Source organism: Leptidea sinapis, chromosome Z (assembly GCF_905404315.1).
Source record: "Leptidea sinapis chromosome Z, ilLepSina1.1, whole genome shotgun sequence".
NCBI classification, from domain to species: Eukaryota; Metazoa; Arthropoda; class Insecta; order Lepidoptera; family Pieridae; genus Leptidea; species Leptidea sinapis.
The window spans coordinates 24,839,586-24,864,561 of NC_066312.1; the positions used below are offsets into that span (position 1 = coordinate 24,839,586).

General features: G+C 34.1%; 1 protein-coding gene across 2 annotated transcripts; it reads left to right on the top strand.

Moving 5' to 3' along the window:
* Positions 1–724: 724 nt before the first annotated feature.
* Positions 725–15,748, top strand: LOC126978806 (hemicentin-1-like). 2 transcript variants are annotated; one of them, XM_050827887.1, is made up of 13 exons: positions 725–949; positions 2,375–2,607; positions 4,495–4,614; positions 4,705–4,791; positions 6,313–6,441; positions 7,286–7,451; positions 7,552–7,727; positions 8,122–8,194; positions 8,813–8,973; positions 9,929–10,100; positions 11,164–11,412; positions 12,980–13,133; positions 14,736–15,748. In XM_050827887.1, exons 1-13 carry the CDS (start codon positions 745–747, stop codon positions 14,869–14,871), a joined length of 2,061 nt encoding a protein of 686 aa, XP_050683844.1. In that variant the 5' UTR covers positions 725–744; the 3' UTR covers positions 14,872–15,748. The 2 variants fall into 2 exon arrangements, with proteins under 2 accessions (XP_050683844.1, XP_050683845.1); XM_050827888.1 differs by lacking the exons at positions 725–949; positions 2,375–2,607; positions 4,495–4,614; positions 4,705–4,791; positions 6,313–6,441 and adding an exon at positions 7,080–7,110.
* Positions 15,749–24,976: the final 9,228 nt, after the last annotated feature.

Consider the following 24,976-nt stretch of genomic DNA (forward strand, 5'->3'; position numbering starts at 1 on the left):
TTAAGTCTCTAGGATTCGATACTGAGAGAGATTTATATAATTTTAGATGAACCTAATTGCTTTTAGCTTGTTTTGGTATATAATCTTTGTAGGCCAATTGTCACAAAAAATTCTTTTGCACTCTTTTTTTATGAAAATAAGGAACCAAACGAGCAGGAAGTGTAGCTCAGATGGTAATTGATATGACCAATCCATAACAATGCAGTGCCGCTCAGGATTCTTGAAAAACCCAAAAATTCTGAGCGGATCTACAATCATACATCGCAATACATAATATATTGCGCTCGTCACCTTGAGACATAAGATGTTAAGTCTCATTTGCCCAGTAATTTCACTAGCTACGCTGCCTTCAGTCCGAAGCACAGTAATGTTTACATATTACTGCTTCACAGCAGAAATAGGCACCGTTGTGGTAGCCATAATCTAGCCGGCTTCCTATGCAAAGGAGCCTCCCACTGTTACTCATTCTATCCTATATATATGAACATACATACAGTACCCTTTGTCCATTGTTCTGGAAAGCTCCACGCAATAATTCAATGAGTAACGAGGTGAAAATACTACGAACGAAAACAACAGATATTGAAACAAACAGTTTAATAAATATTGATAATTTTAATGGCATATTATTATAATTAATCACGCAGTGGATAGCAGTTGCAACGGTAAAGATATATACCCTATATAAAGCACATCTTATTCGAGGGCTTTCATTAGCTAGACAGCAGCCCACATAAGTTGACAATGTCTAGATTACTGTTTATATTTCTGTTATTAACAATTATTGCTGTGCCATTCGTGCTCAGCAAAAGAAGTTTAGTTTTTGTGGTGGATACTACGATATCCATGACAGACGAAATTTCAATAATAAAATCTAACATCAATGCTACGGTTGATTCAATTAAAGACTTCGATGTAGAATTCATCTTGCTTCCATTTGCAGACCCTGGTAAGTACTATATTTGATATATATATATTCTTATAAATATTTAATGAGCTTTTTGTTCTGTTTTTAATTAAATTGTTGCTAAGTTCGTAAGGAAAATGTAAATTCATTTGCTTTTAGTAAAGTTCGATTATGTTGCCAAAAATTTACAAAAGTAATGACAATACAGATAGTGTCGGTAAATCAATATTTTTTTATGGATGTTTATTATTATTAAGCGTGTCTCCTGTTCTATTGTTTTGGCATTACAAACAGTGTCGTGAATTAAATTATATTTTATAGATTTTAATAATTCATGTCTATTATCAGCCATAATCACCCATGGCCTGATGCCAACATGTGCGACACAAAAATAACATAAATAACATCACCTGTATTTGTGACGTTGCACAAGACCGCGCTCCTCAAGGATTTTTTTTCTTATTACAACCATACTAGGGATTTAAACTTGTTGTGCACTTTTTTAAGTACCCAGATAAATACGACTTGGCAAATAAAACGGCATACGTTATAAATCGATTTTTATCCAACTTATTAGCCCTTCAATTCGAACGTAATAATTAAAGTACAATCGACTAATTCGAAAGTACTATTCGAGAAGGTCTCGATTGTATAAAATATTTCAAAAGAATGAGGTATAACAAGTCGTCGCTGGCCAGTATCGTTTACTGTCAAACTATTTAACAAACAATACATACTAGCGGACCGGACAGACGTTGGCCTGTATCAGCCCAGCCATTTAGGAGGTAGTTCAATTGTACACTATATATATATATATATAGTAGCCGTTCCCGCCCGCTTCAATTTGTATCCAATGGTGGTAATTTCATGTCGATACTATCCGTGGTTTGGGCGTGATTGAGCCTCAAACAAAGACCATTTTCATTATATATGTATATATACCATATGACAGACGTTGTTCTGTAGATGATAAAAAAATACTGTTTTAGACGAATTTGCCAATAATATTTCAAAACATCAAGAATTATAATAATTATAATAATTATAATTATGGGTCCCGAATCAAAATAAAAACTATCCTATCACTCAAGTTGGACTAAACAGCACACCATGAAGACCACAATCCCACCACCACCACAATCCCCATTAAAATCCGTTCATTAGTTTAGGGAGTCCATCGTGGACAAACAACGTGTCACGTAATTTATATATATGAAGATATATATAGACAATGAACGGTTCTTATTTGTAAAATAATAGTGATGGTATACGATGGTATCAGCCTTGCTATCCAACGCGGTAATGCTGCCAGTATTCTTGGTACGCTTCCACGTAATGATAGCATTAATTTTATGTAGTCGTAGTATTGTAAATATTGTTATAAGATTTGTTTTGATTAAATTAACGTTAGTAATAGTGATGGTTATTATTTATGTGATTGTAATTATTATTTTAAATATTCAACAGAGGTGGGCCCACCAATTAATGAAACAACCAGCGGATTTCTTGATATGGTCCACCTACTTGAAGAAAAAGGAGAAAATGATTGTCCTGAAGAGTCACTTGGAGCTATTAAAATGGCCTTAGAACGGAGTGGACCAAATTCCCACATCTACGTCTTTACCGATGCTAAACCCAGAACTAAAGATATTGACGAAATCAAAACAATCACAAATATGTGCGATATTCAAAAAAGTCAGGTAAGTTTTTAAGCCTGCAATTCTCTCTGCATTTTCATATGAATATAAAAACGTTTGGAATTAGCTAATAAGCTGTACTATTCTACGCAAATTGGTTGTGCACAGGCAAATTGTCATAATGCCCGGGGTACATTCACGAGCTCAGTGTGTTGTATTCATTGGTTTCCTACTGGCTACTAATATAACTAGTAGACCAGTGCGGAAGCCTTTGAATTAAATAAAAAGTAAAAAAGTAAAAAAAATAATAGTAGCATGAAAGCCATTAGAAAAGGAAGAGAATATTATATAAATGAAAGGTAAAATAAATTACGGGCGATCTGAGGTCGGGAAGTGAAACAGGGGGAAAAGATAAAAATAAATAACCAAAAACGTGGTTCTTGAAATTTTTTACATAATTTTGAAGCTACGTGAAAAGAGTGTAAAAAAGTTGTCGATCATTTTATTACAACTGAGACTTGTAGTGTCGCCGATAATCGATGTTAACCGTTTTTTACCCTTAACCCCCCCCCCCCCCCCCATTTTTCCACTACACAACCTCAGATCACCCGTAATTGATGTTTCCTTTCATTTTTTGTTATATTCTCTAACTTTTCCCATGGGTTTTTATCCTACTATATTTTTTAAGGGTTATAAAATGTTTCAGTTTTTCATAAAAATAACGTCCAATTCAAATGATAAATTTAGCTCTTGTATCTAGTATTCCAGTATTTAAATTCTCAATCCGCTTGGTAAAATTTTGACACATAAAAAGAAGAACAATCATTGTAGCACCAACCACACTATGTCACTTGCGTATAATTTTGCTAGTACAGAACTCAAACTGAATCATTAAACTATCGTATTGGTGTAGGCCATGTTAATTTGTTGTAACTACATCTTACATTTAGCAAGAGACATTCTTTTCCAACCATTATTTCTAATGTTTAAAGAGTTACGTCACCCGAATGTTTTATTCGAACAACGATGTTAATGTGTGCATTTGGAGTGTGGAACGTGATGTATCTTTAAAGCATTCCACCATTTAAAAAAACTTGTGATCCTTATTCGCCTATTATTCTTGAGGAATTTTGCGCGTCAAACGACTGATTGCCAATTCTAAAGCCATCCTTTTCTATGGAAAAGACTTAAGATAAATATCATATCAGACACTATGGGGGTGCAAAGCGCCAGATGAAATAAGTCTATTCAGCTAATTAAGTTTTTGTGGCAAAACTAGATTAATTCCTAGTAGTTATTTATAATTCGTGGCGTGGTCTTCTTCAGGGCTAGCGATGATTATCTGTATTTTTGTTATGGAGTACATACGAGCCCATACTCTCTTGTAATAAACACCATGGAAATCTCAAGAGCGTTGCTAACCTTTTAAAACGTCAAATAAACGTACATATATTTTTTTATGGAATAGGAGGACAAACGAGCGTACGGGTTACCTAGTGTTAAGTGATCACCGCCGCCCACATTCTCTTGCAACACCAGAGGAATCACAAGAGCGTTGCCGGCCTTTTAGGAATGTGTACGCGCTTTTTTTGAAGGTACCCACGTACATATGAATTCGAAAACCATAAAAACGCATTGGTTCGTGGCGTGCGGGGATCGAACCGCGGTCTTAGCGGTGAGATACAATTGTACAACCTATTGTGACACCAACGCCTCTGCATGGTTATTATTCACTTAAATACCAGTTAATTGAATTTATTTCAACATGTATGTATTGCTTGTAGTACCACTACTACTGAGTCTATCTATAAATATAGACTTCCAAAAGGTAAAATTTTTTTAAGATTAATAATTCTAAATTATAACTTCCAATATTCTTTAACCTAACTAACTTCTGCAAATCAGAAGTCAAGTTACAGATTTTATTTTTAATTTTGATTGAATTTCTAGGTGCTCATATTTTTAACTGGAAAATGTTCGCCGACAGACCCAATAGATGCTGTTTACTATGACGTAGCAAAAAACTGTAGGGGTTCAGTGATTCTCTACGATCTGGGAAGTTTGCGTCATGTAAGTAGTTATTGAAGATGAGTTGTTTTGTAAATTAAATATTATAAAACATATCTGTTTAATATAACTAATGTTACAATGGTATTTCAGGCATTTAAATACATTAAGGAAATCGTGAAAACACAGTGGAATCAGGTAGACGCTCAATACGATTTCTTAAGGGGAAAAAATATTTCAGTAAGTTTACTTTTAATAATTTTTATTTTTAAATTGTATTGTAATACATTCATTTCAAACCATGGCTTTCATCTAACTCACGTTTTTCATTCCATTTTCACTTTCATTCCATTCTTTCCCAGTGGCTGATAAAAATTGTTACCATGAAGTTCCTTTACGGATGATGATAAAATAACTTGATCATCAGCTTACAGGAGACACTTCACTTCGACACCAGATATTTTACTAGTGGGAGTCTCATTGCACGGGATGCCGGCTAGGTTATGGGTACCACAACGGCGCCTATTTCTGCCGAGAAGCAGTAATGTGTAAACATATTATGTTTCGATCTGAAGGGCGCCGTAGCTAGTGAAATTACTGGGGAAATAAGACTTAACATCTTATGTCTCAAGGTGACGAGCGCAATTGTTGTGCCACTCTGAATTTTTGGGGTTTCACAGGAATCCTGAGCGTCACTACTGTGTAATCGGCAGGGCGTATCAGTATCCATCAGCTGAACGTCATGCTCTGCTCGTCCCTTTTTTCATAAAAAAAAGATACCAATCATTTGTCGGGCACATTAACTCTCTTTCAAAACTATATACATACCAAACATATTATGTTGGACGCCACCAACGTACATTGCTACAAAAACTACAGTACTGGTGACGTACGTATACACGGGCCATGCAGATCTCTCTCGGGAAATCGTCGACCAGTGTCGAGAGATACTTGTGTCGAATATCAAGTCCTCTATTGATAAGGGGAAATATGAACCTTGTTCATTTCACCTCCAGAGGAACCAGAAGAAATTTCCACATTTACCACGAAATAGAACTTCAGGTTCAAACTCGTCCATCACCGCTCTTCGACAACAATTCTCGTAAAACCTCGCCTAGTATCGGTCTTTGAATCAGTCACCTGGAAGGCAAAGCCAAACTGGCTTTGAAGAAGCTGGGCGTCATAAGTATAGCAAGGCATAGCAAGATCCATGCTGGTCCACATTCTAACGCTCCACAAAGCGCAGGTCTGGCCACATATGGAGTATTGCTATCATCTTGAACATCCACGGCATCACGAACTAACCCGAGAGTTGAACGTAAATTGGTAACATTAAATGAACGCAAGGGTAGTACTACTTAACTGTAACCATAAACAAATAGCAAAAAAAAAATATTCACCTTAATATTTAAATCTTCCATAATATCATTTCGTCTTGATCCTTGTCAGCAACAGAGTCCATTAGTTCAATAATACAGGTGTATTCAATTTTGAAAAATCATTCGGGTCGATTTTCGTCAAAAGTTGAAGAAATTAAAAAAAACTAAATTTGCAGTTATTGGTTTCTTATCAATTGAGTGCATGACTCCTTTCACGACTTTTCTCTAAGTCTAGTAGTTTCCGACTTGGCCATCACCACCCTTCCCAAAAAAAACCTGCCTGTTTAATGTTTTTGTTTGGCAATTTATTTATACCTTTGTTTTTATATAGCTAAATGATGTTTGATATTAACAAAACTGATTGTAATATATTTTTTCACAGTTTGCTGTTGATACGTATACCACGGATATGATGATTAGCGTAGCTGGAGATCATCCAGACATAGAAATAATAAATCATCTTGGAGAAAAGATGGACGTTCAGCGAATCATCAACACTAGTACTGCTTGTGTATGTATCGAACATATTGTAATTTTTTCTTTTAGGCTTGCGTATAAATTAGATTGAAATGATATAGGCGTGGCTTAACTTTTTTTTTTTCTTTATTTATTCAGGGTCTTTTATATGTTACATGTCAGCTCCAGTTTAATCTAAGTACATTAACACTAAAACAAAATTTTAAACTTCACAAACTAAAAAAAAAAAGTTAATAAAAGGAAAAGCAAGGCTTAACTATGTAGTAATCAATAGTAAGTGCAAACAGAACAAGCACGCAAAACCATACAATAGCAACTTACATTTTGTATTTTTGTGATAATATTATTATTTTGAGTAAAAATAACTAGTATTACTAAATAAATACAAGTAATTTGTATTCTAATCGCGTTTCACTCTTGTAATATTTATACTCGTATAATGTATTCAACAATCTTATAATATCTTAAGATCATTAAGAAGGCCGCAATGATATGACAAAAGAGGAAAAATAAAACAGAAAACACCATTTCTTTAACCATTTCAAACCGAAACTCAACAATTGAAAGACACAAAAAAGTGCACAAATTTGATCTCACGCAATTTAGTCTCACGTTGAGTGAGTCCAAAGTGCACTTTAATATTATCACGAGTGGGAGGGATATTAGAGAGTTCACTCGACTGTAACGTACTGAAAGATACAACGTACGATTTTACATCATGTTTATCTCCACTATTAACAAATTAAAAAAATATATAGTATTATAATATGACAAACATATTCAAGTTCACACTCTTTAAGGACACAATTGCGTACACACTTTTTATATATCTTTTTTATATAATAATTGTTGTCTTAACTTGAACCTGTCTGTTCCAGGTGGTAATAATGCAACAACTAACCGAAGGTGAATACAAAGCAGCAGTTACAGGAGTCGACTATGGTATGGTGACGATATATACCCGTCGTGCAATACACGTAGAATTTGGTTTTTCATCAAAACTACCAAGAAGCTTAGATGAGACATCCAAGGCACCGATACCAGGTATTTTGAGTACACTTAAATAATTATTTTATAAATCAAACACGCCTCCTAGTAACTACTAATGTGCACGAAATTATTAACATATTTTATTTTATTGCAGGAATAAGCTGTTACATTTTGGTAATATTGGACGCCAACTTGGAATTAACGTCAATAAAACTTCAAATAGCTAAAACTGGAGAGGAGATACATTTGCAGTACCAGGCGTTGGATAAAACCCGAGGATATTATGTTGCCAATAATATCTTTGAGCATGGAAAGACCTTTAAACTATCTGTAAGTACAATCAACATTCCAGAAATATAACACTATATATTTGGTAATAGAGTGAACAAGTTTCAGCAAGTTGAAGTGCGCTCGTACGGTGACGTCAAGCTGACGGCTGACAAAGCCAATGAACGTAGGCGAGTAGCGAGTCCTTTTGTAATAGTATTGGGCAAATTCCTCCTTCAATTAGCCGGTCTATAATTACCGGGAAAATAGGGCAACTGTCCCTTTTCCCGTAATAGTTTTCTTGAACACTCACATCATCGAAAATACACACTAAGGCCTCATCTCAACACATTAAATTATGAACCACAAAGCACATAATTTAAAACTTTAATATTTTCAGTTAGTGTTAAATTTTAAGAAATAGTTTGCATGAATGTAATATTATATGTGTTTTTAGATAACTGCGAGACACAAAGAAAACAAAACTGTTATAGAAGGTGTTACTCCACCAGTGAAGCCTCAAGACCCAGGTTATTTTAAAACTACATTTTTCAATTTATATTGATAACATTCGTTAAACTGTATCAACTGTATAATATCAAATGATTATATTACTTTTGTAGAACATCAAATTTATGATATAAATATCATTTTTAAAAACTTTATAGGGAGGGATTCATTCACCGTTTCTCCCAGAAATAAATTCTTGTCTATGTCTTAATGTGTATCGTCTACTATAATCTATAATAAGAAATAACAAAAACGCACATGATCGGTTGCTTTTATTGTTATACGCAGGTTACACTTAAAGTTTTTCGTAACTTAAAAAAACAACATATTATAACCAAAATACTATGTTTATTGCTTTTCAAAATACTCTCATTTTTCTCCATACTCACATTTCAAATATTTTTTCATGCGATCGAACGATTTTTTTAATCAGTAGGACTACAGATCTGAAGGCATGTTTTCTACGTGCTATTTCAACTCTATCACTGCCTCATCGCAATTGGTAAAAGTGAAACCTCTCATCAGGTCGGGGCTCTGTGCTGGATGGGTGTTTAGAATGTTTACAAATAATATAATATATATATATATAATAACTTTTATCATACATATATATGTATGTAAAAGTTTCATATTTGTAGGTAAGTCAACAGCATGGATGAAGCCGGTAGTACAACTCATCGGTCACGAAATGAATTGGGCTGATTTCGGAGATAGTACGACCTTTGCCTGCAAGGTCACAGGTTTTCCTAAGCCGCGTATTATTTGGACAGACGATATTGGCAACACTCTTCCATTTCAAGTAAGTAAATGGTAATAAGAACCCGCACGATTTCAGTTTGCAACTCGCGTCATGACGTCATTCCGGCGGGTATGGTACTTGCATTAATACTTGTAAACGCAGAACAGGTAAAGGTGATTTTAAATATATCAAGCATAATATATATTATAAGATAATTTGTGTTAAAATGTGCCAAAATTAATTGCCCGCGCTGCGCACTTGCGATTCACTAATTAATGCATCATTAATTAGCTTAATAATTAATTATTCGTCCAAAAAAGTGTGTGTTAAAACATTCTATGCATTAAATACTTAAAGCGAAAAATGAATAAACTTGAATAAGGGTTTGCTTAATACATGTGTAGTAATTATAAAATATGCATTAATTATTTTGAGCATCTGCCAAGAGCAAAGCCTTAGTTACCGAAAATCACTTAACTGCAGTACATGTAAGCGAAGTTAATAAACTAAAATAATAGATTTTACAACGTGTGGACAAAACGAACCATTTTTAAAAAGGTTTTGTGGACGAGTTATAAACTCTGCTATTCATTTCGATTGCGAGGAAATAAAACAGTAGTATAACATGGACATTTTTAACAATTTTAGCAAATTTTAAGAAATTAATTAACGCACGAAAAAACAAGACCTGTTTGACGCCGCTTTTTTTTTATAATCTTACGACATTGTTATTAGGCTTGGGCTTCAGACCTATACAGCCTATTATTGATTTTTGTTAAATACTGTAATAACGTGTCTTATTAATTTAAATGGGTGGTGTGCATGAAATAAATGATTTTAATTTTTTTTATCATTATTATTATTATTATAGTGATCTGTTGGGCGACCCATTGCTGTATTCTGTTGACTTAATAATATAAATTCATGAATCATTGTTATATTTTTAAATATCAAAATACAATTAAGAATGTTCTTTATAATTTTATATTATAATAATTTTTCATTTTTATTTCAGTGTGTACTTGTTGAGATCCCGTCTGTTTACCTGACCTATGCCAATGTTGCGAATGCTACGAGGAATTCCATCATAACCTGCACGGCAGAGAATGCTATGGGTGCCGATGCAGTGTCAATTAAACTGTTTGTTAACAGAACGAATACCTTTAAGGTTTTGAAATCGCCTTCAGGTATGTTCATTGATTTATTTGTTACTAGTTGTTACCAGTGCACATACCAGTGTTACCATATTAATTGTTGTTCTAATGATGCCACATGCATATCATCATTTCAGCCGGAAGACGTCCACTGCTGGACAAAGGCCTCCCCCAAAGATCGCCATGACGATCGGTCCTGCGCTGCCCTCATCCAACCTTTTCCGTCAATCTTGACAAGATCGTCGGTCCATCTAGTGGGGGCCTAGCAATACTACGTATTTCGATACGTGGTCGCCATTCGAGGACTTTACTGCCCCAACGGCCATCTGTCCAAACCAACAAACTGGGCTATGTGGGTAACATTGGTTCTCCTACGGATCTCCTCATTTTTGATTCGATCTCGCAGGGAAACAAGCATATTTAAACGATCATATTATATTTATGATCGTTAAGGTAGCATTCGTGAGAACTGTTTCCGTTCGACCGTTTTTTCTCCATCTTACCTTGCAAATCCGACTACCACGAAAAGGTATTTTCCTTTTTCGGGTAAATATGTAGCCTATGATACTTGAGGCTTTCTATTCGTAACAGAATTTTCAAAATTTGTTCAGTAGATCCAGAGGTTACCCCCTACAGCCTCACAAACTTACATCTTTTCAATATTAGTATTTGCTTAAAATAGATCATTTATACGTCTAGATAGACTCTGACAGCTGTGAAACGTCGAAAATATTAAGTTTAGAACTATTTTAGCAATACACGCACACTGACACACGGTATTATACAAGTCGCGAGTGTAAGACGTGGCTTGTCACGCACACTAAACTGGCACTTTTCCTGGCCTGTTTTGATCAGTTGTCAGCTAGAGACTATATAGAGTCTAGACGTATAAATTATATAAGAGTATTTGTGTGTTATTTTTAGGCATAGTTAGTTGAGATTAGTAGGTATATTAATCCTAGATACCTATATCTATATCTATCATACAAAAAAAAATCAAGTACATCTGGAAGTATAAAATAAAGTATAAACAAACAAAACTAAATGACACAGTGAGCTTTATAATAATATTTTATATATGTAATATATATTTCAGATATAACAGTTCAGTACGGGGAGGAAGGAAGGTTATACTGTGAGGTAGACGCACATCCGAGAGCGGAAATAACTTGGCTACATAACAATACCGCAGTTGTAGAAAATGATAATATCAAGTTTGAGCCGGAAAACCATGCGTTGGTGATACGGAATATGGATATTGAGAGCACAGGCGAATATATCTGTGAGATTAACAACAATATTGAATCAAGATCACTGGGAGCGTCAGTGGTTATAACAGGATTAGGTAATTTACTAATCTATTTTTTTTTCATGACCATAACCCGAGTAGTTTTAAAAGTGCCATGTAATGTGATGCTCGTAGATCTAATAGCGCGTCCTTTGGTAACTAAAAATAAGAAATTAAAGGCAACAAACAAAAGAAAAAGACTATACGTATGTATCGACGGCCAGTAGAACGAAAGTTCTTTATTATGAAACACATAGCTTTAATGACTCTCAGCTCAGAGTCAATGAAGCTATGAAAAAAAACAGCTCAGAAGTAGTCAGGTACTATAATGATGTTGCGAGGTAACTTACGACAAGTTCCAATTCACGCGCGAAGTGTTTAATCAATGTATTTACAAATAACATTATACTGATACCCTACAAGTAATTGGTCACTTGGTGGTAACTGAACAGCCGAACAAAATTTCTGGCAAAAACTGAATGTCTCCTACATTACATAGTACTCGTTTTTTTAAGTATCATATTCACATGAAAAGAAAATAGAATTCCTAATTTTGATTGTTCATTAATGTAAGTTCCTTCAAAATGAAACTGTAAATCAATGATGGTGTTGTTAATGTTTGTGGCTAATTATATTCCTACTGCCGTCTCCGACCTTCACAATACACACATCCTCACTTTTTGGGTTTGGTATTCATTAACCGTGCGGTTAGTAGGAAAAGTTTACCACATGCAACAAACTAGTAATTTTGTAAATAGTAATTTGAATAGATAATATTATAATATTCATGCTAATATGGTTTGAAAATATGCCGTATTAAATCAAATAACTTAATATTTGGAGATATCTTTTGGATATAGTTTAAATATAAATTATCGTATATTGGACGCATCAACTTGTGGAGCTTGGATTCATTGTTTGTGTAAGGATGCTTCGTGAATACGATGATCTTGATTATTGCATTGTAATTGCATCCAACAAATACAATGATTTGTTAACTATAACAGGTCGGCCTGGCACCACAAGAAGCACCCGTTACCCGACCACCTATTAGTTCCCTTCGCATATATTCGAGGGAAGGATACAGTTATTAGCGGTTAATCTGTATGCACGTATTATTCCGTTTAGAGTGTAGACGCAATGGGTTCTATTTTATAATTCTTTTTAGCCGGCTAATTTCGAGAGATTTAAAACGATACGCTTAATTGTAGACCAGGTGAGACGTTTTATTATTAAACGTCTTTTACCTCTTTCTGTTTGACCTTGATTCCTGGTCAATCATCGTCCAATACCCGAGTCAAAACTTAATATCTTAGCCATCTGTTGTATATTGATGTCACCTCTGGTCTTGTTTATGGTATATTGTCATCTCAGGATCAGCATTGCGTTGGCACGTCGGATTGTTACACTTTTTTTCCGGTATAGATAATAATGCAAAGCGTGTTTGTACTCATCATAATAAGCAGATTAAAAGACCGCATGAATCTTATACCTACCTTAAAGCCATATTACTCCAATCAATCTCCTATTGTTGGAAGAAATCTCGGCGGTGTTCAGATGGTTCGTGGACAAGTATATCCACCATTTCATAAGAATATATATGATTTCATGATATTTCTTTTAGTTTCGCCGTACATTAAACCTCCACTTATTAAGAATATCACGCAGCCTTTGGGAACAGATGTAAACTTTGAGTGCTATGTTGAACGAGGAACTCCAGTACCGTCATCAAGGTGGGAGTTCATGTCTCCTAATGGCAATATTACTCTTTTGACTACGTAAGTATTGAATTTGTATTACCTAGTTCTAGTAAGTATACATTTCCCTAAATGCCTCGTCCACTCTCGGATGGATTGCCAATTCGCGGCCATCTTATTATCCTATTAAGGATAAAGCCAAAATGGTTACGAAGAAACAGAAGGCCATCAGTAGAACGAAAGACTGCTTCCTGCTAACCCACATTCTAGCTCTCTCCCACTCAGAGTCCTCTCGCACCCAGTCGTCGGAATGTATGTTGATCATTGTGTCCACTAGTTGTTAATTATATACATGTTATATGTTACTTAAACATTTATCATCGCGGAATTTTAACATAGTAATTATATTGACAGGTACTCACGATATATTATATCTTAATAATTTGTTCAGTTCCGCCGCAACCACGATTCATGCAATTGGATCGAAATATCAGCTACAAATCATTAAAATGTCTATCGCGAGTACCCGTCATAATAATTACTAAATAGATGATATTGACTATACGTTGTGTAGAGACTTCGCTAAATTGTGTATCTTCTACCACCTTTACCGCGGGAAGTATTCCGAAGAGCTGTTTAACCTGAGTCGCAAACTAGCATATCATTCTTATCATTTAATGTCTAGCGTTCGCGAAGAAAGTGAGGGTTTTCAAAGAACTTTCTTCCTCGTACAACAACATTATGAAATGAGCTTTCTCGTTTTGTTGCTGAGCTTGGAGCGGTCTTCTATATAAAAAAGTATTTGGGGCTTGGGAGGTATATGGTATGGGGTAATGCATAATTTTCGAGAACTTAATAGAAAACAGTTTATTTTTTCTCGCTCAATAAGGCCCTCACCATCCCCTTCCACTCAACACGTCCGGCCGGGGTGCTCCATGTCCCAAGTAGGTCTCGCTCGCTCTTGCATCTTAAGTTTCCCGAGTAAAGGTCAGATCAACTCTTAGTAACGACCCGTTCAAAACTAACTATCTAGTCAGGAGAAATTTCTAGGTTGCTAATACTAACGAATGACGTTAACAGTAAACCGTTTATAATTTTTTATGTATTAAATCAATGAATTTATAACTTTAACTACTTTTTCAGAGATTTTTTTTATATTTCCATTTCACAGATATTTATAATTTTAATAATTATCTTTACTTGGACGATTATTGCAACCTTCTGTATGAGAAACATTTGACAATACGCCACTGTGACCTAATTGTTTGAGTATTGTTAGTACCCTTTGATATGGATAACGTTTTTATTATATTTCGCATATTTTAATTATTGACTTTTTATGTGGGTTTAGAAACTTTTATAAATTGTATGGAAAATATGCATCATCCTTCAATAAAATGGTAGCGTTATAATGAGGTCCGACAAGTTTTATTACTCTTAGCCCCCAATTCTTAATACTGATATCTTACTTTATCCATGTTCGGTAGATAACTATTAGGTAACTACAGTAGACTATCTCCCATTATCCTGATCATTGTCAGAAATATTAATAGATAAATTTTATAATAATACATTTATTTAACTGGGAAAGTACTTATTATATTGTATAGTGCAAAAATTAAATTAGAAAAAAAATGTATGAGATATTTGTATGTATGTCTTATTTTAATACATTTTTTTCAGTGGTAACTCGATTGGTCCTCTTAATTATAACCTCAAAAATATATCGAAAAGAGACGAGGGAATATACAGCTGCACCGCTGGCAACATGCTGGCTGTGGACACAATACATATTTCTCTTAAAGTCATACAAAATTAAAAGATGGCTACATAGATATAAAAGCCTTGATTATATAACCAACCCTATATTATTTTAATTCAATTATCAACAAAAAATAAAAAAAGACGATTGTTACACAAATATGTAATAATATACAAAATGTAACATCCTTTACCAAATGTATGTACAGGCAGCATCAAAAATATAGCGTATTTAAAAACATCGTAACACCCATCGTTACCATATACATCGATTCACCAAAAGTGACCAAATAAATAGCGTCATATAAAGAAGTCAAATATACCGGGACACAGTAAACGTCAAAAACTTAGAAACACACAGTGTTCAAAAATATGGATACATTTATGGAAAATGAACTTTCGGATTAAGTATATAGGATTAAAATTTGATTATATTTTGAACATATTTTTGAACACTGCTTGTTTCTACGTTTATGACGTTTACTGTGTCCCGGTATATTTGACTTCTTTATATGACGCTATTTATTTGGTCACTTTCGGTGAATCGATGTATATGGTAACGATGGGTGTTACCATGTTTTTCAATACAATGGATGTCAATATCTTTTTGACGCTGACTGTACATCAATAATTATTCTCGTTTGCTTAATTGGAGCCTCGTTTTATATTAAGAGACTCCTTTATGTTATCGTTAATATAAAATTGTATAACCAACCATTACATTATTTTACATATAAGTAATATCTTAAAGTCTTGTTTTCATACGAAATGTAACTTTCCTTACCAAATTTATACTTCAATTATAGTCTTCTACTCGATTGGAGCCTCGTTTTAAGCATTGTAGCGTCTATATTTAGAGACTCCTTTATGTCATCCTTAATATAAGATGATATGTATCAACCGTTTCGATTTTCTAATAAAATTATATATATCAACGTATTGTTTTTTTATTTTTGACAACCAGTAATTATAATTCCTATCACCGAATCTCACCTTCATTTTTCAAGAGAAGGTTTCAAGAAGATTTCAAGGAACTCCCTGTCATATATAGATAAAGTTGTGGGGAATAAAATAAGTAACGCGGTGTTAGGTTGGGTCTTCACCGTTTTTGAAAGTACTAAAGACTATTGTGACAGTGTAAGGACAGTGATGATCACATCACAAGGATCACTTGGCGTTGCGTAGAGATTTCGCTTCATTGTGTGTCTTCTACCGCATTTATCACGGGGAGTGTTCCGAAGAGATCTTTAACCTGATCCTTGCCGCCGAATTCCACCTTCGCACGACACGCCACAAGTTAGGATATAATCCCCACCATCTGATGTGATGTGTGGCGGCCCTCCACGGTGTGGTTTTCAAGAGCTTTCTACCACGAACAACAAAGCTGTGGAATGAGCTTCCTTGTGCGGTGTTTCCGGGACGATACCACTTGTGTACCTTTAAATAAGCACGCACACCTTCCTTAAAGTCCGGCAATGCTCCTGTGATTCCTCTGGTGTTGCAAGAGAATGTGGGCGGCGGTGTTTACTTTTCGCAAAGGATGCACTAGAGTACTAGATCACACGATACACCAATAAATTTCGGTTTAAATATTTTTTTTCTTATTAAAACATATGACACTTTTATGCGAAATTACAATTTATCAATAAACGATTAGGTTATTTTTTACACATAGTGCAATACAATGTTAAGTTAATATTGTGAAAAGTGTTAACTTCAGCAAAGACATAAAACATCCCACACAAAAAAAACGGCTAAAATATTACATAATAATTCGGTACTTAAATTATACTTTATTGGGGATTATTAATTATTCCCTACCCTCGGTAATAGGAAAATCTTAAATATTGACATCTTGCGTCCCTCAAAGCAAATTGTCTTTTTACAGTGGTTAGTTCTAGCTGTTGACTACTCAAAGTGACTGTCTCTATTTAAATAAGGGAAATTCAAACTAACACATAGTTAGAATTTTCTGTTTAAAATCTTATGAATGAGTAAACAAGAAGTATATGTGTAAAATTATGCTCTTCATAATTATTGTTTCTTTGAAGATTTTTGTGTATAGGGAGTGACAATCTTTTATATAAAATTCTCATGTCGCGGTGTTTGTAGTTAAACTCCTTCGAAACGGCTTGACCGATTCTGATGAAATTTTGAGTGCATATTGGGTAGGTCTGAGAATCGGACAACATCTATTTTTCATCCCCCTAAATGATAAGGGTGGTCCACGCCATATTTTTTTTATATTTTTTTGACTTTTTTTTTAAATTTGTTTGATTATGAGTCAACATTAAAAAATACATACAACTTAAAATTTTCACCGATCACGATCAACAGTTACTTTTATATCGCGATTTTAATATCGGCAATACAACGTTTGCTGGATCAGCTAGTAACATATATAATAATAACACTTGGAAAACGTCACGAAACTACATCGGTTCGTAAAGATACTTTGTCATGGGGAGAAGAACTGATAAGAAACTCCAACCCCATCTTTTAAATCGTATAACAATCTAGCTACTTAGTATAAGATTATTTTAGGATAAGAGAACCTCTTAATTATATATAAGTCAACAACACCAAGTTAAGTTATTAATCCTCAAAATGAAAATGGTTTCATTTGATTTTAAGTAAAAAAAAAATAACAAATTGGAAAGCTTTGTATTGATGAAGAGATGATAATGCTTTGAAAAGATCTGTTGAAAGAAATTCCCATTGAACGTTTTTATATTTTTGCAAATCTTTCTCAGTCACACACATAACGGAAATGTTATACAATTACAATATACCTGCTGTTTTAGAGCCAAATGGTATTACCCGCCGCGCTGGCAAGCGTCCTGATGTAATGACGCTGTTGGCTTGGGCACGGGGAAGGGCGCTGGTATTGGACGCGACTTGCGTCGACACTCTGGCTCCTCCTCATGTCCAAGTTACGTCAATTGGTGCTGGGGCTGCTGCTTCGAATGCCGAAGACAGCGAGTTTATCATTATTTTTCACTCACACCCTATAGCTATTTATAATCACACGCGGACGGCCACGTGCATCAAAAATCAATGTAGAATTGAGGCTCTTGCTAACCGTCTGCTGAACAGCGGTATTGCGTATTATAATTCGTTCCACAATCTGTCAATTAATCAAGACATTCATTGGGCAGAATTAACCAACATTTGCTATTAAATTAATAAAAAATACGGTAATTGGTTATGACCACTCTACGGAAGTGAAGGCTTCATAAAGGCGAAAGTTTACAGTAAATAATATAATTCTAAAAAATTATTACGTTTATAATTACTGTTTGCTCTAACTGATCGGACTCTTTTAATATACTTTTTAGAAGTTATGGTAGCTTTGAAAAATTATAAACAATTTATGGATATAAATATGTATTTTAATTTGAAATACAATTTTCATTTCAGTCACATGCTTTTCTAAAGCTTACAGACTAATTTGTGGGCTTACTGAAAGTTTATAGACTGGCCATTTGTAAAACAATTATTTAAAAAACAATCGCGATATTAAGAAATGAAGACCTACTTCCAAAAGTAGGTAACAATTTGGTTTGGGTGATTGTGAAGCTTCTTCTCGTTGCTCAGTGTATTCCTGATTCAGCGAATTTAGGACGTGATCATCTAAGTGACAACGTCGTGAACCCGGCATATAAAAGGCAATTATTTTTTCACAATTGATTCCTTTCGAATAACTTCAAACACTACCGCCGTTTCGGAAACAAGTTGCGCTTTGAGAGAGAAGAAACGGCGCAAGTAGCTCTCCCAGCATTCTTTTTTACGCTCTTTATAATAAAATATACAGTATTGTACTGTCATTGGTCGCTATAAAATTATCAAAATCTGGTCCCAGGCTATCTGATTACTTCGATATTCAGCTGTGAAGTAGTAAGATTTACTAGAGAGCCATTTTTTTAATAAAACATTTAAACTTATTTATAGATACTGCCTGAACAGCGACTGGGACCTGTTATGTATCTTATGATGCATTATATATTAACTAATTTACCTTTTGTGATAGATAATAGGCCCGTATTGATTGCTAATCATATTTCATTTATTTTTAAAGTAAAGCGACGTGCAGATATTGATGATGAGTTGAATAATGCACTCTGAAAGATAATGGGTTGGTTTGAGACGAATAATCTTAACTTAAACAGTAAAAAAACAAATATTTATTTATTTATTAGGTTTATTTACAATCACTCACAATAATACACACAAATATAAAAATTAGAACTAAAAACTAGCAACTATAAATAGTGATTACTTACAAATAAACACAGCATGCACAGAAATAATTATTTTTAGGTATTATATAGAATAAGATACGAATTAAAGATCTTTTTTAAATTAATAAATGAGTAGGTTTCATAGTTATACACAGTAACGTTAACTGTTCAATTATAACATCATTAAAGATTACCAATGATGCTGGAATCAGCAAATATGTCAATATCAGCTACGCTATAAGAATTTAAAATTTTACATAACCGTAGGACTGGGGAATTGGTACCTAAGAACGTTCGACGTGGTGGAGGATGAAGTGGACTCTTAGACTAAATTTATTTACCAATTCGGGGTAGTCGATAAAGCCGTTCAATAGTTTATGAGTAAACAGAAGATCCAGAAGATCTCTACGTTCATCCAAAGTGGTCATTTTAAAGATGGCCAGCCTTTCTTTGTAAGAAGAAATTTTCTTGGCTTTACCGGCACTAAAAGCCACATGCCACAGAAATTCCGAATACTTTCCAGTCTTAGGATGTGCGTAGCATAGTGAGAACGCCAGACAACTGAACCATACTCTAAGATACTCCTAACTAGACTGAAATAAAGGAGCTTTTTTAATTTTAAGCTTTTAAAATTTCTTGTGTTATGTCTAACAAACCCGAGAATTTTAGAAGCAAGTTTTACTATGTTTTTTAAATGGGGAAGAAAAATCATTTTTATATCGAAAGTCACACCAAGATCCTTAATAACTTCCAAAGTCTCTAAATCAAGTTCTTTTATATGGTCTTTGTATGTAAGTATTAACGGTTCATTACACCAAACACGGCTAAGGTTAAAACAAACGTACTTATAATTGAGTTAAAAACTTGTTGACACTACGGTCTTCTCCAGTACAACTAGTAGCTAGACTCAGCTCTGCTCCATACGCCCTGAAGAGATTAAAGAGTACACGAATGTTTCTAAGACTAGATTAGTGTACTTCAGTTATTTTCAACATGACGTATGGCATTTTTCTGTGGTGTCATGCTGCTGACATTAATATAATGTTTGCTCTGCAAAGCTATCCATGATCTTACCTTGGTAACAAATATTATGACTGTTTATTGAGAGTACATTAATTACCAAAATTTAATATTCGTTCACCGAAATCAAGTCACTATCTTGTTCTAAATAGTGATTTTAATTATTATAATACTAGAAATAAAAGATTTGCTTGTTACCAGTTCTAGTATTATTATCTTCAGTATAAATGAAGCACTATTAAACGAAAATGTCAATTCAAAATAAAGAATTTGTTTTAAAATACATGAACAACACTCTTACAAAACTTCGGGTTTATATAAAGTTGTTTGCAAAGTTGGTTGCAAAACGAATGGTAACCCAAAACATTTCTGTTCAACTATAGAAATCTTAAACAAAAGAGGTTTTATATGTATTCAATTACTTAGAAACAACGGCTTACGTAATAAAAAGTACTGGCAAATAAAATAAAATATTTCGAATTTATGAATTTTAAAGTAGTTTTAAAATATTGTATTAATGGACGAATTGTATTTAGTAGTAGTATATATATTTTAATAAATGATGTAAATTGATTGCTTGAAATTAATTCTAGTAGGCTGCATAAGATACATAATATCTTTAAGGGTATACACTTTTATGATAAAGTCCCAGCCACTGTTCAGGCATTATCTATAAATAAATTTAAATGTTTTATTAAGAAATGGCTCCGTTATAAATCCTATTACTCCACAGCTAAATATCTAAGTGATGGGACAGCCTGGAACTAGATTGTGATCATTTTAAAGTAATAGCAAAGACAGTAAAATATTGTATATTTTATTATAAAGAGCGTAAAAAAGAATGCTGGGAGAGCTACTTGCGCCGTTTCTTCTCTCTCAAAGCGCAACTTGTTTCCGAAACGGTGGTAGTGTTTGAAGTTACATCAAAAAGAATTCGAATGGAATCAATTGTGAAAAAATAATTGCCTTTTATATGCCGGGTGACCTTCACGACGATGTCACATAGATGATCACGTCCTAAATTCGCTGAATCAGGAATACACTGAGCAACGAGAAGAAGCTTCACAATCACCTAAACCAAGTTATTACCCACTTTTGGAAGTAGGTCTTCATTTCTTAATATCGTGATTGTTTTTTAAATAATTGTTTTACAAATGGCCAGTCCATAAAGTTTCAGTAAGCCCACAAATTAGTCTGTAAGCTTTAGAAAAGCATGTGACTGAAATGAAAATTGTATTTCAAATTAAAATACATATTTATATCCATAAATTGTTTATAATTTTTCAAAGCTACCATAACTTCTAAAAAGTATATTAAAAGAGTCCGATCAGTTAGAGCAAACAGTAATTATAAACGTAATAATTTTTTAGAATTATATTATTGACTGTAAACTTTCGCCTTTATGAAGCCTTCACTTCCGTAGAGTGGTCATAACCAATTACCGTATTTTTTATTAATTTAATAGCAAATGTTGGTTAATTCTGCCCAATGAATGTCTTGATTAATTGACAGATTGTGGAACGAATTATAATACGCAATACCGCTGTTCAGCAGACGGTTAGCAAGAGCCTCAATTCTACATTGATTTTTGATGCACGTGGCCGTCCGCGTGTGATTATAAATAGCTATAGGGTGTGAGTGAAAAATAATGATAAACTCGCTGTCTTCGGCATTCGAAGCAGCAGCCCTAGCACCAATTGTAACTTGGACATGAGGAGTCGCGTCCAATACCAGCGCCCATCCCCGTGCCCAAGCCACCAGCGTCATTCCATCAGGACGCTTTGGCTCTAAAACAGCTGGTATATTGTTAGTGTATAACATTTCCGTTATGTGTGTGACTGAGAAAGATTTGCAAAAATATAAAAACGTTCAATGGGAATTTCTTTCATCAGATCTTTTCAAAGCATTATCAACTCTTCATCAATGCAAAGCTTTCCAATTTGTTATTTATTTATTTTATTTGTTTATTTTTTTTAACTAAAATCAAATGAAACCATTTTCATTTTGAGGATTAATAACTTAACTTGGTGTTGTTGACTTATATATAATTAAGAGGTTCTCTTATCCTAATCTCTTATCGTAAAATAATCTTATACTAATTAGCTAGATTGTTATACGATTTAAAAAGATGGGGTTGGAGTTTCTTATCAGTTCTTCTCCCCATGTCAAAGTATCTTTACGAACTGATGTAGTTTCGTGACGTTTTCCAAGTGTTATTATTATATATGTTACTAGCTGATCCAGCAAACGTTGTATTGCCGATATTAAAATCGCGATATAAAAGTAACTGTTGATCGTGATCGGTGAAAATTTGAAGTTGTTTAAAAAAAAAGTCAAAAAAATAAAAATAAAAATTTGCCGTGGACCACCCTTGACATTTAGAGGGACGAAAAATAGATGTCCGATTCTCAGACCTACCCAACATGCACTCAAAATTTCATGAGAATCGGTCAAGCCGTATCGAAGGAGTATAACTACAAACACCGCGACATCAGAAATTTTATATATTAGATTATCACAGTAAATAAAAATATCTATTTCTACAAAAATCTTCAAAGAAACCTTCTGGGCTTACCACAAATTAGTCGTCTGTAAGCTTTAGAAAAGCATGTAATTGAAATGAAAATTGTGTTTCAAATTAAAATACATATCTATATCCATAAATTATTGTTTATCATTTTTCAAAGCTACCATAACTTCTAAAAAGTCAATTAAGAGAACGCGATCAGTTAGTGAGCAAACAGTTATAATAATCGTAATAATTTATTAGAATTATATTATTGACTGTAAACTTTCGCCTTTATGAAGCCTTCACTTCCGTAGAGTGGTCATAACCAAATACCGTATATTTATTAATTTGGTATTAAATGTTGGTTAATTCTGCCCACTGAATCTCTTGATTACTTGACAGATTGTGCAACGAATTGTAATACGCAATACCGCTGTTCAGCAGACGGTGAGCAAGAGCCTCAATTCTACAATTGATTTTTGATACACGTGGCCGTCCGCGTGTGAGTATAAAAAGATATAGGGTGTGAGTGAAAAAGAATGATATACGACGCCGCTTTATATACGTATTCCTCTATAACAGCTCTGCTTGTACATATTATAATATATAGTACTTAGATGTTACTTTCAAAACACAGTGTACACAAGGCGCAGTCTGTGCGAACAGATATGTCTATGATCTGTGCAGGGTGTAATGATGAAATAAGACGTACTAAACCGTGCGTAAAATGCCCCAAGTGTAAAAACTGCTTCCATCAAACCTGCGTGAACTATAATAGTAACAAAACCTTGCCCCAGTCGAGAATTGTAGAGGGATGGTTATGCCCAGATTGCTCTGCTAAAGCCAAGCGCGGTGGTGATAATTCAAGTACACCCATTAAGATAGCGCAAGATAGTGGCAGTCCGTCGTTTATTAGTGAAACTAATAATGAAGCCGTCGTATTATCACAATTTATTTCCGATGCTCAATTGACCACACTTAAAAATGAGATAGTCCAAGCTATGAAGAAGGAACTACCACAGATGATTATAGCTCAAATGACGACAGTAATATCGCCTTTGGAAGGGCGGCTGAAAGAACTTCAAAGCTCTGTTACATTTCTGAGTGAAAAGTATGATGATTTCAGCATCAAAGTGGAAAAGTTAGTGCTTGACAGTCAACGTCATGATGAGCTTATTAATAAAAATATTGCGGAAATCAGTAGACTAAATGAGACAGTAAGTTTTTTAGAACAGCAGTTGAGGGAATGTAATATTGAGATACACGGTGTTAATGAGTCCAAATCTGAAAATTTGGTAGGCATAATAAAGCAGATTGCAACCACTGTATCATTAGAGCTCGAAGATTACGATGTTATGAAAGTTACCAGAGTTGCCAAAATTAATTAAGACAACAAGAAACCGCGAACAATCGTCGCTAAATTGACGAGCCCTAGGCGCCGTGATGAATTTCTCTCTGCCGTGTCTCGGTATAATAAATCGAATCCCTCTAATAAACTCAACACGAACGTCGTGGGCATTGGTGGAGATAGATCGCCTATATATGTTGCTGAACATCTGTCACCTGCGAACAAGTCTCTCCACGCTGCTGCTCGGCTGAAGGCAAAGGAGAGTAAATATAAGTTTGTGTGGATTCGCGATGGTCACATCTATGTAAGAAAGGACGAAAATTCCCGCTATATCCTCATTAAATCTTCCTAATCTTTAGATAAAATAGTTTAAGAATATTAGTTTATTTTTTATGTCAAGGTTCTTTTAGTTCATCTTACGACCAACTATGGGTCTGAAAGTCTATTTGCAAAATATTAGAGGTATGAATACTAAATGTGTAGATATTTTTAACACTATATTATGTACTGACTTTGATGTAATATGTTTATGTGAGACATGGCTAACTGATGCTGTATTTTCTTCATAAATAAATTTTTGATGCTAGATATCGAGTAATAAGGCTTGATAGGGATTCCAATTTCTTGAAAAAGCATAACAAAGATCATGGAGGTGGAGTGCTAATTGCTTTATCAAAACATATAAACTACGAACTTTTAAACGTTAACGAAACTGATCTTGAAGATCTGTGGGTGCGTCTCCGTATAAATAGTTTTATTATTAATCTTTGCGTGGTTGACATACCTGCATATATTCCAATTGCTGTATTTAAACAATTCTTAAACAAATGTACTCAAATAGTTTCATCATCACCTACTATTAAAACTATCATCATGGGTGATTTCAATATACCCGATACTATATGGCAAAGCTATCACACGAACATTGCTCTCAAGAACAACGATAGGTTTCATTTCCTCAATGATTTTATGAACAAAACTAACTTAATGCAATATAATAAAATTACAAATTGCTGTAATAATGTTCTTGAATTAATACTTACAG